The sequence below is a fragment of the Chlorocebus sabaeus genome, chromosome 21, assembly GCF_047675955.1.
Source record: "Chlorocebus sabaeus isolate Y175 chromosome 21, mChlSab1.0.hap1, whole genome shotgun sequence".
NCBI lineage: Eukaryota > Metazoa > Chordata > Mammalia > Primates > Cercopithecidae > Chlorocebus > Chlorocebus sabaeus.
This window is the reverse complement of record NC_132924.1, coordinates 17,281,666-17,296,867: the sequence shown is the minus strand read 5'-3', so window position 1 is coordinate 17,296,867 and position 15,202 is coordinate 17,281,666. Positions and strand designations below refer to the sequence as shown.

Here is a 15,202-nt window from a genome sequence, read left to right as displayed (position 1 = left end):
AGAAAGGCAGAGGTAGGGAAGGAACTGGGGAGATGAGGCCTCCACCAGGACCAGCGCGGGGCAGGCATTAAATTCTAGACAGAGTATTTGGCTGGGTGCCAAGTGCCTCGTGCCTATAATCCCAATGAGCCATTATAGTGGCTCATGCCTATAATCCCAACACTGGGAGGCTCAGGTGAGAAGATCACTTGAGCCCAGGAGTTTGGGACCATTCTGGGCAACAAAGTGAGACCCTGTCTCTACAACAAAAATTAAAATATTAGCTGGACGCAGTGGCACGTGCCTGTAGTCCCAGCTACTTGGGAGGCTGAGGTCAGAGGATCGCTTGAGCCCAAGAGTTCAAGGCTACAGTGAGCTATGATCATGTCACTGCACAAGCCTGAGCAACAGAGCAAGACCCTGCCTCTAAAAAAAAAAAAAAAAAAAAGAAAAAAAAAAGAAAAAAAAAAGGAACTGGGAGTATTCTATGAGGCTGGATCCCCAACCACCCTTCCAGGGCCCCCTGGTGCCTGTGTCTGCTGGATTACCGAGACCAGGTTGATGAGGGACACAGCATTGTAACTGATGCCCCACAGGGCCATGAAGCCAACGGTGTCCACGAGGATCATGATGATGGAGAGCAGGTTGAGGAGGCCGGAGCGCAGGTCCAGGCCCAGCAGGAGGCAGCAGACAGCGAAGGTGGGCACCAGGCAGAGGCTGAGCATGAAGAGCCCCTCAGGGAGAATGGTCAGGTACTGCTCATAAAACACATTGGTGACCCTGCCAGAGTACAGAGCATGGTCACAAGCTCAGGCCTCTGGGGCCCTCAAGGTGGGTGGGACACCCCACTTCAGAAGGAGAATGCTGAGGGTCAGGCAGGCTTATATTGGGGTACAAACCAGCATAAGAAATAGGCCCAAGTCTGCAGCCAGAGCCTCCTGACCTAAAACTGGTGCTCATCTCATGCAACTCCTTGCAAGCCCTCAGCCCTAACCTCCAATCTCCAGCAACCATCCCCCACCTCCCTCTAGCCCAGCCACTCAGGTCCTCACGTGTAGGGGAAGACCTCAAAAGCTGGGTCTGTCCCAGGCACCTTCCGCAGGTCAGCAGTGATGTTGGCTGCCAGCTCCCGAGCTGCCCGCAGAGCTTCTGTGTAATCCTGTGAGTTTTTCAGGGGCTTGTGATAGGCCATGAACCTGGAGGCTGGACAGCCATGGCACACGGAAGATGGAAGGGCAAAGGTCAGAGCCCTTTCCAGGACACCTTCAGAACACCCCAGACACAGTGGCACAGGCATGTGATCAAGCTGGTTCAGGGCTCTGCCACCACCATTTGAAATTCTTAGTAAATTTTGTGCAAGAGGTCCATATTTTTGTTTTGCACCAGCCCTGCAAACTCCATAGCTGGCCCCACTGCTGTGGGAGACCCAGGCCTGACTTTTGATGAATGAAGCCTATAGAGATCTCTCTAGTGAACCCAGATTCTTCTCTATATGGTTTCAAGATATGCATTGGATTTTTAAAATTAACTTAATTGGTTTTTAATTTGCATATTCCTATAGGAAAGGACTAGAAAGGAAGACAGAAAAATGAGAACAGTTGAATTATTAGAACTGTGGCTTAGGGCTCCTGCCAGATAAAGGTTATTTCTTAATGACGTTTTAAGAAATTAAGGTTATTGGCCAGGTGTGGTGGCTCACACCTGTAATCCCAGCACTTTGGGAGGCTAAGGCAGGCCAATCACCTGAGGTCAGGAGTTCAAGACCAGCCTGCCCAACATGGTGAAACCCTGTCTCTACTAAAACTGCAAGAATTAGCCGGACGTGGTGGTACACCCCTGTAATCCCAGCTACTTGGGGGGCTGAGGCGGGAGAATTGCTTGAACCCGGGAGGTAGAGGCTGCAGTGAGCCAAGATTGTGCTACTGCACTCCAGCCTGGGCAACAGAGCAAGACCTCATCCCAAAAAAAAAAGAAGGCCGGGCGCGGTGGCTCATGCCTGTAATCCCAGCACTTTGGGAGGCCGAGGCAGGCAGATCACGAGGTCAGGAGATCGAGACCATCCTGGCTAACACAGTGAAACCCCGTCTCTACTAAAAATACAAAAAAATGAGCCAGGCATGGTGGCAGGCACCTGTAGTCCCAGCTACTCAGGAGGCTGAGGCAGGAGAATGGACTGAACCCGGGAGGCGGAGCTTGCAGTGAGCCAAGATTGCACCACCGCACTCCAGCCTGGGCGACAGAGCGAGACTCCGTCTCAAAAAAAAAAAGAAGAAGAAATTAAGGTTATTAAGACCCTTATACAATAAAGGGTTTTTTGTTCTTGTTTTTGTTTTTGTTTTTGAGACAGAGTCTCACTCTGTCACCGCAGCTGGAGTGCAGTGGCACGATCTCGGCTCACTGCAACTTCTACTTCCCAGGTTCAAGTGATTGTCGAGTGAACTTCAGGCAGCTTTCAGCCAGCAGTTCAAACTACAAATTATTTCAGTACAAAGTGAGATCACCCTTCAAAAGCTCCCCCACCCGCCAACGACCCCCATGTCCATCTCCAGCACGAGCTCCCTTAGGCCCCCTACACCAAGCATGTCTGCACAGAGCTATAGCCAGCTCCTTTACACAGATGGCTGTCTCATTCTGCCATCTGCTGTATGAGCTGACAGCATGTTGTGGGTCCTTTTCCTGTCAGTCTAACTGTATCTCCCTTGTTACTTTTTTCTTTTTTTCTCTCTTTCTTTTTTTTTTTTTGAGAGAGGGTCTCACTTTGTTGCCCCGGCTGGAGTGCAGTGTTGCGATCACGGCTCACTGCAGCCTCAACCTCCCAGATTCAGACTTTCCTCCCACCCAGCCTCCTGAAGAGCTGGAACTACAGGCACACGCCACCACACCCAGGCAGTTTTTTAAATTTTATTTTGTACAGGAGGCCGGGCACAGTGGTTCACGCCTGTAATACCAGCATTTTGGGAGGCCGAGGCAGGCATATCACCTGAGGTCAGGAGTTTGAGACCAGCCTGGCCAACATGGTGAAACTCCATCTCTGCTGAAAATACCAAAATTACCCAGGTGTGGTGGCATGCTTCTATAGTCCCAGCTACTCAGGAGGCTGAGGTAGGAGAATCGCTTGAACCTCGGAAGTGGAGGTTGCAGTGAGCTGAGATCACACCACTGCACTCTGGCCTGGGCAACAGAGCGAGACTCTGTCTCAAAAAAAAAAAAAAAAAAAAAAGGAGGGCCTCCCTATGTTGCCTGGGCTGGTCTCAAACTCCTGGGTTCAAGAGATCCTCTCGCCTCGGCCTCCTGGAGTGCTAAGATTACAGGCATGAGCCACCGCACCCAGCCTCTTGTTACTTTTAATGACTGCTAGGATTGTGCTGTGCCAAGCATCCTATTTAGCCAGCTGCCCTTTGGGTGTAATTTGTGCTGGTAAGAAAGGTACTTAGCCAGGGTGTGGAGAACTCCCAAGTATGGTATCAACTGCTGAATGAATTCCACAAACTTAACGCTGACCATGGACTTGGGAGTGAGAGAAGGGGTGAAGTCTGAGGATGTGGAGTTGGGAAACAAGACCCCTGCTGACAGGGCCGGGGCAGTTAGAAGCTCCTGACACAGGAGGGAGACAACACGTGACAGGCTATTCCCTGGGGTTCTCAGGGGCCCTCCAGAGCAACTGATTATGTCCTCCCCTCCAGGCAAGGCCATGCTTACCTAAAACCTGGCCATCTGAAGTCAAGTTCACAGAGGTGCTGTATGCTCCCAGGCCGCTGTGAGGTCAGGGCAAAGGCTTAGCCAGGAACAAAGCTCCTTTCATCTGCCCAGCCCACAGCCACCCCAGAGAGGCCCCTGATAGCCTCCTCCTGCCTCTGTATATTCACCCCCGTCCTAGGTCCCACATGTCTGTCCTCCCCAGCAGAAGGCCCTCCCAAGCTTACCCTTTGGGACATTTGATGTTGGGTCGGTCATTCAGGAACCAGGGAAGATACTTATAGAACTGCTCCACTGAGGGCCTCACAGAGCCCATCGTGATGCTCAGGCAGTTCTTTAGGCAGTTCAGGGAGTCTGCAGAGAAAGCAGGGGTCTGGGCAGTGACACCCCAGGGTCAGCAGCAACTGCTGTGTGCCCCTCCTTCCCCAACAATCTCATCAGAGGTCCCAGGCACTCCAGCCTCAACTAGTCACTTCTAGGGGGATTTGCTTTTGTTATTGGTGGGAGAAGTTCTCCTCTTGGCTATAGAAACTGTGGGCACCTACAGGCAGAAGGGGAAAGGAAGTTTGGGGCAGAAAAACAGGCCCCACAAAGTCCTCTCCACCTACTAATGCCACTGCTTTGTGCGGTGGGGCCATGTGCCAACCTCAGTAGCTCTCCACTCCTGACTCCCCAGTGCCCTGCCACCCAGGAGGGCCGTGTGCTCTGAAAGTGGGGCACAGTACACAGCAGCATATACGTGTGATGCCCACGGGCCAGCACAGCCACCCACACAGGTGCTCCTCACAGAGTGCCTGTCCCTCAGGCCACATCTGCACCCATGCCCCCAGTGGACCCCACAAGACAGGTCAAGATGTTGAGGGAGCCTCTCCAGTCCTCTCCTTTCTGTTGCCTCAGTTTGCCTGAGCTATGGTGGGCAGTGAGCCCCTATGGCCCCAAACTCACTGACGGTCGAGGGGCAGAACTGGTCCTTATTGGGGCCAGATATATAAAGGCGGCAGCAGGAGGATGGGGTCAGCCAGTCAATGAAGTCATCCACCCAGGAGGAGGCGGGGATGGCCAGGTAAGACCTAAGGGGCAGGTGGGAGGAAGGGTGACAAGGCCAGCTGGGCAGGGTGGTGGATACTTCTCATGGCCCAACCCCCACACAGCCTTCCCCAGGCATATGGCAGCAGGGCAGCAGGACAGGGGTACAACAGGCAGGAAGAAAGGACTGGTGAGGACTGGGGGGACTCAAACAGGGAGTAGGCCGGGGTGTGGGGCGGGCCAGGCACTCACTGCTCAGGGAACTCTGTGGCATACTGGATCTTCTGGGTGAAGGAGAAGTTGTTGCAGCCTGCACTGGAGCAGATGGCGTTCATCCCAGCCTCACTGGAGAAGTTGTAACCCGAGGTGGTAACAAAGTACACCGGGGCCCCAGTCTCGAAGTAGCGGTTCAGAAAGAGGAAATAGTCAAGCAAGTACGAGTCCTAGGAGTGGAGGAGGGTCAGTAAGCTTCAGTTTGCTATGCACACCCCTAAAGGGCTCATTCCAGCTCACACTCTCGAAGGTACACACAGAGGTACATGCTAAAAGGCACATACGCAGAGGTCCATGATCAGAGGAACACACACAGAGGAACATGTTCAGAGATACACATGCAGTTACACATTCAAAGGGATGTGTCAGTGGGACACTCAGAGGTATACACACAGATACATGCCTAGAGGTACACAGAGGTACATGCACACACGTACACAAAATATACACCGAGAGGTACATGCTCAGAGGTCACACACAAGGTACATATGGAGAAGGACATGCACAGACACACTCAGGGGTACCTTCAAGATGTATGTGCACTGTACAGTTACACTGGAACACGGTTTTAGGTGTACCCACAGATGAATATACTCCAACGTTCACAGAATAGGTATAATCACAGGTGCAAACAGAAGTACACTTACGGGGGTGCAAGCACAGAGCAACTCATATCACCTCACATGAACACACACTGACACACACAAACATGCACATATAACATAATTGTATCCCTTCCTATCACCCCCAATTTGGCACAGCCACAGTCTAACAAGCTGGCCTGTGACAACGGCCCATATTTGTGTGCACACATAAATGTCAGTGTATACACCCTCAAAGCCATGCACCAGGCATCCTCATGGTCTGCTCCCTTCTATAACATAAAGGCTCAGAGTGACATTAGGGAAAATGGCACAGTAGGAAGTGTCTGAAATCTCTCTCCCCGCCTAGAAAACAACTTGTCTGGTATAACTATTTTGTTTTTGTTTCTTTTTTTTCTTTTTTTTTTTTTTTTTGAGACGGAGTCTTCCCAAGCTGGAGTGCAGTGGTGCGATCTCTGCTCACTGCAACCTCCACCTCCTGGGTTCAAGCAATTCTTGTGCCTCAGCCTCCTGAGTAGCTGGGATTACAGGCACGTGCCACCACTCCCGGCTGATTTTTGTATTTTTAATAGAGACGGGGTTTCACCATGTTGGCCAGGCTGGTCTCAAACTCCTGACCTCAAGCGATCCACCCACCTCAGCCTCCCAGACAGCTGGGATTACAGGTGTGAGCCACCACACTGGCCCTGGTGTAATTATTTTGGAACTCTGGAGTCTATTGAGGGCTGGAAGCTTCTAGGATAAGTCTTGGACAGTAAATTGTGGTTAATTTCAGGCAATCTCAGCTTTTAGTACAGTAGCAGCTACCCATTTGCCACTCCCAGCTTCAAGGCATGCAGCTGTGTGTGCTTTCCAGAAGCAGCTTGTACACAGCTTGCAGGAGCCAGGGTAGGCAAGGACACCATCCACCAAATATCAGCTGGGCATGATGGCTTACACTTGTAATTTCAGAACTTTGGGAGGTCAAGCAGGAGGGTCACTTGAACCCATGAGTGGGAGACTGATCTGGACACACAGTGACACCCTCTCTCTACAAAAAAAATATACAAAAGTTAGCTGGGTGTGGTGCCAACGTGTACTGTTGCCTGTAGTCCCAGCTACTCAGGAGGCTGAGGTAGGAGAATCATTTGAGCCTGGAAGTTTGATGCTGCACTGAGCTATGATTGCACCACTGCACTCCAGCCTGGGCAAGAGAGCCAGACCCTGTCTCTAATAAATAAATAAATCCAAATATCAAGTTCTGATATCTGAGTTCTGATCATTGATCATTACTTTTGATATTGGTGGTACAGATACACAGGCAGGCAGCCACTATTGCAACTCCCACCACCATTGTTGCAACTGCCTCCACATCTTACTAAAGTGACTTCCAGGAGATTTAAAGAGTAAGCACCTATCCCACACCCCTTCATTTTTCCCTCGTTTTCCTTTTGGGAACCATACATATAAGGACAAGGACATTCAAAGCAACCATAAATATAGGGATATTTAGACAGTCGCCACACTGCATAAATGCCCAGAGAAATATGCAGGCTCATAAAATACCTGAGAAGACATTAACTCTGTGCCTTTGGCTGATCCCCAGCACAGAAACACCAACAGCAATAAATAAAATAAAGCAAGCCCTGGGAAAGAAGGAGAATCTGATCTCCAGAGCTACTACATTATAAGAATCAAATGTCTGTTTTTCAACCAAAAACACACCAAGAAAACGAAAAACATGGCGCATTCACAGGGAAAATATTAAGCAATGGAAACTGTCCCTGGGTAAGACCAGACAGCAGACTTACTAGACAAAGACTTCAAAACAATTGTCTCAGCTGGGTGCAGTGGCTCATGCCTGTAATCCCAGAACTTTAGAAGGCCAAGGCAGGCAGATCACATGAGGCCAGGAGTTCAAGACCAGCCTGGCCAATATGGTGAAACCCTGTCTCTACTAAAAATACAAAAATTAGCCAAGCATGGTGGCAGGCACCTGTAATCCCAGCTACTTGGGAGGCTAAGGCTTGACCCCAGGAGGCAGAGGTTGCAGTGACCTGAGATCACACCACTGCACTCCAGCCTGGGTGACAGAGCAAGACTCTGTCTCAATAAATAAATAAATAAAACAATTGCCGGCCGGGCGCGGTGGCTCACGCCTGTAATCCCAGCACTTTGGGAGGCCGAGGCGGGCGGATCACAAGGTCAGGAGATCGAGACCATGGTGAAACCCCGTCTCTACTAAAAATAGAAAAAAATTAGCCGGGCGCAGTGGCGGGCGCCTGTAGTCCCAGCTACTCGGGAGGCTGAGGCAGGAGAATGGCGTGAACCCGGGAGGCGGAGCTTGCAGTGAGCCGAGATTGCGCCACTGCACTCCAGCCTGGGCGACAGAGCGAGACTCCGTCTCAAAAAAAAAAAAAAAAAAAAAAAACAAAAAAAAAAAAAAAAAAAAAAAACAATTGCCTTAAAGTTACTCAAAGAGCTAAAAGAAAACAAAGTCAAGGAAATAATTTATGAACAAAATGGAAATATCAATAAGGAGAAAACATAAAAAGGAGCAAAAAACTCTGGAGCTAAAAAGTATAGTAACTTAAATGAAAAATTCACTAAAGGGATTCAAAAGCAGTCAGAAGAAAGAATTAGCAAACTGAAGATAAGACCATTGAAATTACTGAGTTTGAAGAACAGAAAGAAAAAAAAATAACAAAAGTGAACAGAGCAGAGCCTAAGGGACTGTGAGACATCATCGTCATCAAATAGACCAAAATATGCGTTGTAAGAATTCCAGAAGAAAAGAGAAAGGGGAAGTGAGATTATTTGAAAAACTTATGGCCAGAACTCCCCAAATTTGATGAAGGACATGAATATAAACATTTAAGAAACTCAATAAACTCCAGTAGGATAAACTAAAGAAACCCACACCAAAGGATATTAAATTTTTTTTTTTTTTTTTTTTTTTTTTGAGATGGAGTCTCACTATGTTGCCAGGCTGGCGTGCAGTGGCACAATCTCAGCTCACTGCAACCTCTGCCTCCTGGGTTCAAGTGATTCTCCTGCCTCAGCCTCCCAAGTATCTTGGACTACAAGTGCACACAACCACACCCAGCTAATTTTTGTATTTTTAGTAGAGATGGGGTTTCACCACATTGGCCAGGATGGTCTTGATCTCTTGATCTCATGATCTGCCTGCCTTGGTCTCCCAAAGTGCTGGGATTACAGGCATGAGCCACTGCACCCGGTTGCATATTATAATTTAGCTGTCAAAAACCAAAGACAAGCCAGGCATGGTGGCATATACCTGTAGTCCCAGCTACTCAAGAGGCTGAGGTGGGAGGATTGCTTGAGCGCAGGATTTCAAGTCCATTCTAGGCAACATAGCAAGACCCTGTCTCTAAAAAATAAAATAAAATATAGTTTTTTAAAAAATAGAAAACATTGAAAAAAAAGAAATGACTTGGCATATACAAAAGATTGTCAAAAAGATTATCAGCATATTTCTCATCAGAAACCTTAAAGCCCAGATGGCAGTGGGTTTGTATATTGAAGGTGCTGAAGAATGCTGGGCTTGGTGGCTCATGCCTGGAATCCCAGCACTTCAGGAGGCTGAGGCAGGTGGATCACCTAAGGTCAGGAGTTTGAGACCAGCCTGGCCAAACATGGCAAAACTCCATCTCTTCTGAAAATACAAAAATTAGCCGGGCATGGTGGCACATGCCTGTAATCCCAGCTACTCAGGAGGCTGAAGCAGGAGAATCACTTGAACCTGGGAAGCAGAGGTTGCAGTGAGCTGAGATTGTGCCACTGCACTCCAGCCTGGATGACAGAGTGAGACTCTGTCTCAAAAACAAACAAACAAAAAAAAACAAGTGCTGAAGAAAAAACAATTGTCAATGAAAAATCCTAATTCCAGCAAAACTGTCACTTAAAAATGAGGGAGAAGGCCAGGCATGGTGGCTCATGCCTGTAATCCCAGCACTTTGGGAGGCCGAGGTAGACAGATCATTTGAGGCCAGGAGTTTGAGACCAGCTTGACTAACATGGTCAGACCCCATCTCTGCTAAAAATACAAAACTTAGCCAGGCATGGAGGCATGCACCTGTTAATTCCAGCTACTTTGGAGGCTGAGGTAGTAGAATCTCTTGAACCTCGGAGGTGGATGTTGCAATGAGCCGAGATCACACCACTGCACTCCACTCTGGGCGACACAGTGAGACTCCATCTCAAAAAAATAAATAAAAATAAAAAATAAAAATGAGGGAGAAGCCAGATGAGGTGATTCATCCTATAATCCGAATACTTTGGGAGGCTGAGACAGGAGGATCGCTTGAGCTCAAAAGTTCGAGACCAGTCTGAGTAACATAGTGAGACCCCCATCTCAAAAAAATTGTTTTAATTAAAAAGTAAAAATGGGCCGGGTATGGTGGCTCATGCCTGTAATCCCAGCACTTTGGGAGGCCAAGGCGGGTGGATCACCTGAGGTCAGGAGTTCACGACCAGCCTGGCCAACATGGTAAAACCCCGTCTCTATTAAAAATACAAAAATTAGCCTGGCATGGTGGCATGCACCTGTAATCTCAGCTATTCAGGAGGCTGAGGCAGGAGAATTGCTTGAACTCAGGAGGCAGAGGTTGCAGTGAGCTGAGATCACACCATTGTACTCCAGTCTGGGCGACAAGAGCGAAACTCCATCTCAAAATAAATAAAAAATTTAAAAAAAATTAAAATGAGGGTGAAATTAAGACATTCTCAGATAAAAGCAGAAGGAATTTGTTATCACTAGTCCTTCACTGAAAGAAATGCTAAAAGGAATCCTGTAGGTTGAAATAAAAAGACATTAGGCCAGGCGTGGCGGCTCATGCCTGTAATCCCAGGGCTTTGGGAGGCCAAGGCAGGCAGATCACCTGAGGTTGGGAGTTCGAGACCAGCCTGAACAACATGGAGAAACCTCATATCTACTAAAAATACAAAATTAGCCCAATGTGGTGGCACATGCCTGTAATCCCAGTACTCAGGAGGCTGAGGCAGGAGAATCACTTGAACCCAGGAGGTGGAGGTTGCGGTGAGCTGAGATCACACCATTGCACTCCAGCTTGGGTGGGCAATAAGAGCGAAACAATGTCTCAAAAAAAAAAAAAAAAAAGACATCAGACAGTAACTCAAAGATGTATGAAGAAATAAAAATCCCTTGGCTAGGCACGGTGGCTTACACCTGTAATCCCAGTACCTCAGCTGGCTGAAGTGGGAGGATCTTTTGAGGCCAGGAGTTTGAGGTTATAGTGAGCTATGATCACACCACTGCATTTCAGCCTGGGCAACAGAGCAAGACTCTGCCTAAATGAATAAATAAATAAATCCCGAGCAAGGGTAAATAAATGGGCAGTTATAAATGTTATGATTTATAACTCTGCCTTTTTGTACATGATTGAAGAGACTAATGCAAAAAAAAAATCATTAGCCTATGATTTTGGACACATAATGCCTAAAACTACAAAAGTTTTTGAGACACAGTTTCGCTCTATTGCCCAAGCTGGAGTACAGTGGCACAATCTCAGCTCACTGCAACCTCTACCTCCTAGATTCAAGCAATTCTCACGTCTCCTCCTAGATTCAAGCAATTCTCACGTCTCAGCCTCCTAAGTAGCTAGGTTTACAGTCATGTGCCACCATGCCTGGCTAATTTTTGTATTTTTAGTAGAGACGGAGTTTTGTCATGTTGGCTAGGCTGATCTCGAACTCCTGGCCTCAGGTGATCCAACCACCTCACAAAGTGCTAGGATTACAGCCGTGAGCCACTGCACCCAGCTGAAAAATATAATTTTTTGAGACAAGGTCTCTCTCTCTTGCTCAGGCTGGTGTGCAGTGGCATGATCATAACTGACTGCATCCTTGAATTCCTGGACTCAAGCAAGCCTCCCACATAGCTGGGACTACAGGCATGTGCTACCATGCCCAGCTAAATTTTAAATTTTTTCAAGAGATGGGATCTCACTGTGTTGGCCAGGCTGGTCTCAAATTCCTGGCCTCAAGCAATCCTTTTGCCTCCACCTCCCAAAGGTGGAGATTACAGGCATGAGCCACCATGGCTAGCCCAAAATATAATTTTGTGACATCAATAACTGAAAGGGGGATAAGATGGAGTTGTTATAGGAGCAGAGTTTTTGTATGCTATGGAAAGAAAGTTGGCATAAATTTAGAGTGTTATAACTTCAGCACATTTAATGTAATCCTCATGGTAATCACAAATAAAATTAGCTGTAGACTATGCACAAAAGGAAATGAAAGGAAAATGTAAAATTTCACTAGTAGCAACCAACTAAGCACAAAAGAAGTCAGTAATGCAGGAAATGAGAAACAAAAAAGCTACAAGGCATATAGAAAACAAATAGCAAAATGACAGAAGTAAAGCCCTCCTCATCAGTAATTACTCTAAATGTAAATGGATTAAACTCTTCAATCAAAAGAGAGTAGTAGGGTCAGGCATGGTGGCTCATGCCTGTAATCCCAGCACTTTGGGAGGCTGAGGTGGGTGGATTACTCAAAGACAGGAGTTCGAGACCAGCCTGGCCAACATGGTGAAACCCCGTTTCTACAAAAAATACAAAACAAGTAGCCAGGCTTGGTGGTATGCACCTGTAATCCCAGCTACTCAGGAGGCTGAGGCAGGAGAATCGCTTGAATCTGGGAGATGTAAGTTGCAGTGAGCCGAGATCGCTCCACTGCACTCCAGCCTGGGCGAGAGACTGAGACTCCAACTCAAAAAAAAAAAAAAAAAAAGAGTGGTAGAATGGATTAAACACACGATCAAGATTGTGAGAGTTGGCATACTGTGCCCTAGGCAGCCCCCATCTGCTAAAAAACAACAAAACGTGATCTAACTCTATGCTCTCTCCAAGAGACTCACCTTAGATCCAAAAACACAAATAGGTCAAAAGTGAAAGAACAGAAAAAAAGATATTCCATGTAAATAGGAACCAAAAGAGAATAGGGATAGCTATACTAATATCAGACAAAATAGACTTATTTTTATTTATTTATTTTTTTTTGAGATGAATCCTTACTCTGTTTCCCAGGCTGGAGTGCAATGGCATGATCTCAGCTCACCGCAACATCCGCCTCCCAGGTTCAAGCGATTCTCCTGCCTCAGCCTCCCAAGTAGCTGGGATTACAGGTATGTGTCACCATGCCCAGTTAATTTTATATTTTTAGTAGAGACAGGGTTTCTCAATGCTGGTCAGGCTGGTCTCAAACTCCTAACCTCAGGTGATCCATCCGCCTCAGCCTCCCAAAGTGCTGGGATTACAGGAGTGAGCCACCACTTCCAGCCAAAAAAATAAATATTGTTTGAGTTCACTTATATGAGGTGCCTAGAGTGGTCAAACTCATAGAACAGAAAGTAAATGGGCCAGACACAGTGGTTCATGCCTGTAATCCCAGCACTTCAGGAGACCAAGGCAGGCCGATCACAAGGTCAGGAGTTCGAGACCAGCCTGGCCAACATGGCAAAATCCTATCTCTACTAAAAATACAAAAATTAGCTAGGTGTGGTGGCACATGCCTGTAGTCCCAGCTACTCAGGAGGCTGAGGCAGGAGAATCGCTTGAACCTGGGAGGCAGAGGCTGCAGTAAGCCAAGTTCGTACCGTTGCACTCCAGCCTGGGTGACAGAGCAAGACTCCATCTCAAAACAAAAAAGAAAAAGTAGAGGCCAGGTGCAGTGGCTCATACCTGTAATCCCAGCACTTTGGGAGGCCGAGGCAGGTGGATCACCTGAGGTCAGGAGTTTGAGACCAGCCAGGCCAACATGGTGAAACCTCGTCTCTACTAAAAATACGAAAATTAGCTGGGTGTGGTGGTGGCCGCCTGTAATCCCAGCTACTTGGGAGGCTGAGGCAGGAGAATCACCTGAACCCAGGAGGTGGAGATTGCGGTGAGCCGGGATTGTGCCATTGCACTCCAGCCTGGGCAACAAGAGCAAAACTCCATCTCAAAAAAAAAAAGTCAACGGTGGTTGTGTCAGGAGCTGAGGGGAGGGGAGAATGGGGAGTCACTGTTTATTGGATAAAGTTTCAATTTTGCAAAAAGGAAAGAGTTTTGGAGATGGATGGTGGTGATAGTTGAATAGTATGAGTGTACTTAATATCACTGAACTGTACACTTAAAAAGGTTACAATGGTAATTTTCTATTATGTGTATTTTACCACAATAAAAAACTGGAAAAAAATGATAAAAATTTTAAAAGCAGTAAGAAACAAACATCCCCAACAGAAAAATAAACAAAAGACGTCAACATAAAACCTCAGCAAGGTCTAGTGGCCCATCACGTCCTTCCTTCTTGGTCTTGGGGCACTGAAGACCCTCTTCACCTCAGCCCCGTGACATAGCCCCCAGGGCTTCTGCAGGTGGCAGGTTCTTTCTGGGACTCCCCACCTGCTCTCCCTCCATAGGGTCACCCAAAGTATAGTCCTGAGCTGTCTGCTCTTGTCCTCCCTCACCTGGCTTCCGGGCCAGTACAGCCTAACACATCTACCCCAGCTGCACCCCACTCAGCCCTGCTGTGGGCTTGGGCCTCGCTGCTTCCGCTGGGGCTCCTACCAGTGCCCAGACTCTTGCCCAAATCTCCATCACAGTTCTCCAGATGGGTCCTAGACATCAAGTCCCCTTGATGCCCTCCCTCTCCGCAGAGCTTGCTCATGCAGTCTGACCATGTGTCTCAGACTTTGTTGTCTGTGGCTGCTTCCTCTTGGCCACCAGTCCATGGCCACCACTGGTGCACATCCAGATGAGCCGGGTCCCCAGCCTTGGCTGATGCATTGTGCCTGCTGGCCCACACACTTACTGATCCAGGCTGGGCAATCAGCACTCTCCCCAACCATGCCCTTGGCCTCCAGCTCGTCCCACCCCCACAGTCGCTGCCACACCCAGGAAACACACCTGGGCTCGCCCCAGCCCCCCATTGGCCAGTCTGTCATCACTTTCCTCTGCAAATCCTATGCGAGCTTGGAGGCCCCTCCAACCATGGGGCTTTCCTTCCCCTGAACCCCTGCCCTCCCTGGGCTTCAGGCCCAGAGGATTCACAGGGCTGGACACTGGGCAGGCACTCAGCAAAGTGACAGTCATTCTTTGTGGCCTGCCGTCTCACATGGACAGCCCTCCGGTGCCTGGGCCATCTCTCTTACTGTGGCCTGGGGCTGGCACCTGGTTGTTGTGCTGTTCATACACGAATGTGGCTTCACTCCGCAGGACTGCTGGAGATGCCTCCAAAGCAGTGAGCAGCTCTGCACCTCTGGGCCAAGCCCCTGGCTAGAGACCCCCAACCCATCCCTGCTGGTTGCTACTGCCCCTCCCCAAATCCCAAGGGCCTAAGGTTGAGAAGAGCCTGAGCTCACCTTGGGCAGGGCCAGCTCCTGGTCCAGTCCAACACTGATGTGGCACATGTAGTAGAGGCTCACTCCAAACAGGGCGAGAAACAGCAGCAGCTGAGAAAGGACCTGCTGCATGAGACCACCCTGCCCAGTAGCCGCCCCCCAATCTCCCCACAAATTTAAGTCAGTCAGGGTGTCATGGGCAACATTCTGGAGTTGAGCAGACTTGCATGCCAGCCCCAGGTATCAGCACCTGGGCCTAGGCAACCTCCCCACCTCCAACCCT

At 48.5% G+C, this 15,202-nt stretch overlaps 1 protein-coding gene and 1 long non-coding RNA gene across 4 annotated transcripts in view; one reads left to right on the top strand and one right to left on the bottom strand.

The window, feature by feature from the left end:
* The window catches only part of NPC1L1 (NPC1 like intracellular cholesterol transporter 1), a 46,562-nt gene that overhangs the window by 3,656 nt on the left and 27,704 nt on the right, over positions 1 to 15,202 (bottom strand). For 2 of the 3 annotated variants that reach the window (XM_073008894.1, XM_037988233.2), the window contains 7 exons: positions 14,941 to 15,030; positions 4,954 to 5,144; positions 4,621 to 4,745; positions 3,903 to 4,029; positions 3,679 to 3,734; positions 1,032 to 1,182; positions 528 to 759 (listed from right to left, as the gene is read on the bottom strand). In XM_073008894.1, coding sequence (XP_072864995.1) covers positions 528 to 759; positions 1,032 to 1,182; positions 3,679 to 3,734; positions 3,903 to 4,029; positions 4,621 to 4,745; positions 4,954 to 5,144; positions 14,941 to 15,030 — 972 coding nt within the window. Of the gene's footprint in view, positions 1 to 527; positions 760 to 1,031; positions 1,183 to 3,094; positions 3,169 to 3,674; positions 3,735 to 3,902; positions 4,030 to 4,620; positions 4,746 to 4,953; positions 5,145 to 14,940; positions 15,031 to 15,202 lie in introns of all 3 variants that reach the window. The other variant, XM_073008895.1, reaches the window with a different exon arrangement.
* Positions 1 to 15,202, top strand: part of LOC140709636 (uncharacterized) — a 33,011-nt gene that overhangs the window by 16,934 nt on the left and 875 nt on the right. Inside the window, exon 3 of the long non-coding RNA XR_012090299.1 lies at positions 576 to 678. This is a non-coding gene — a long non-coding RNA (uncharacterized lncRNA). The remainder of the gene's footprint in view (positions 1 to 575; positions 679 to 15,202) is intronic.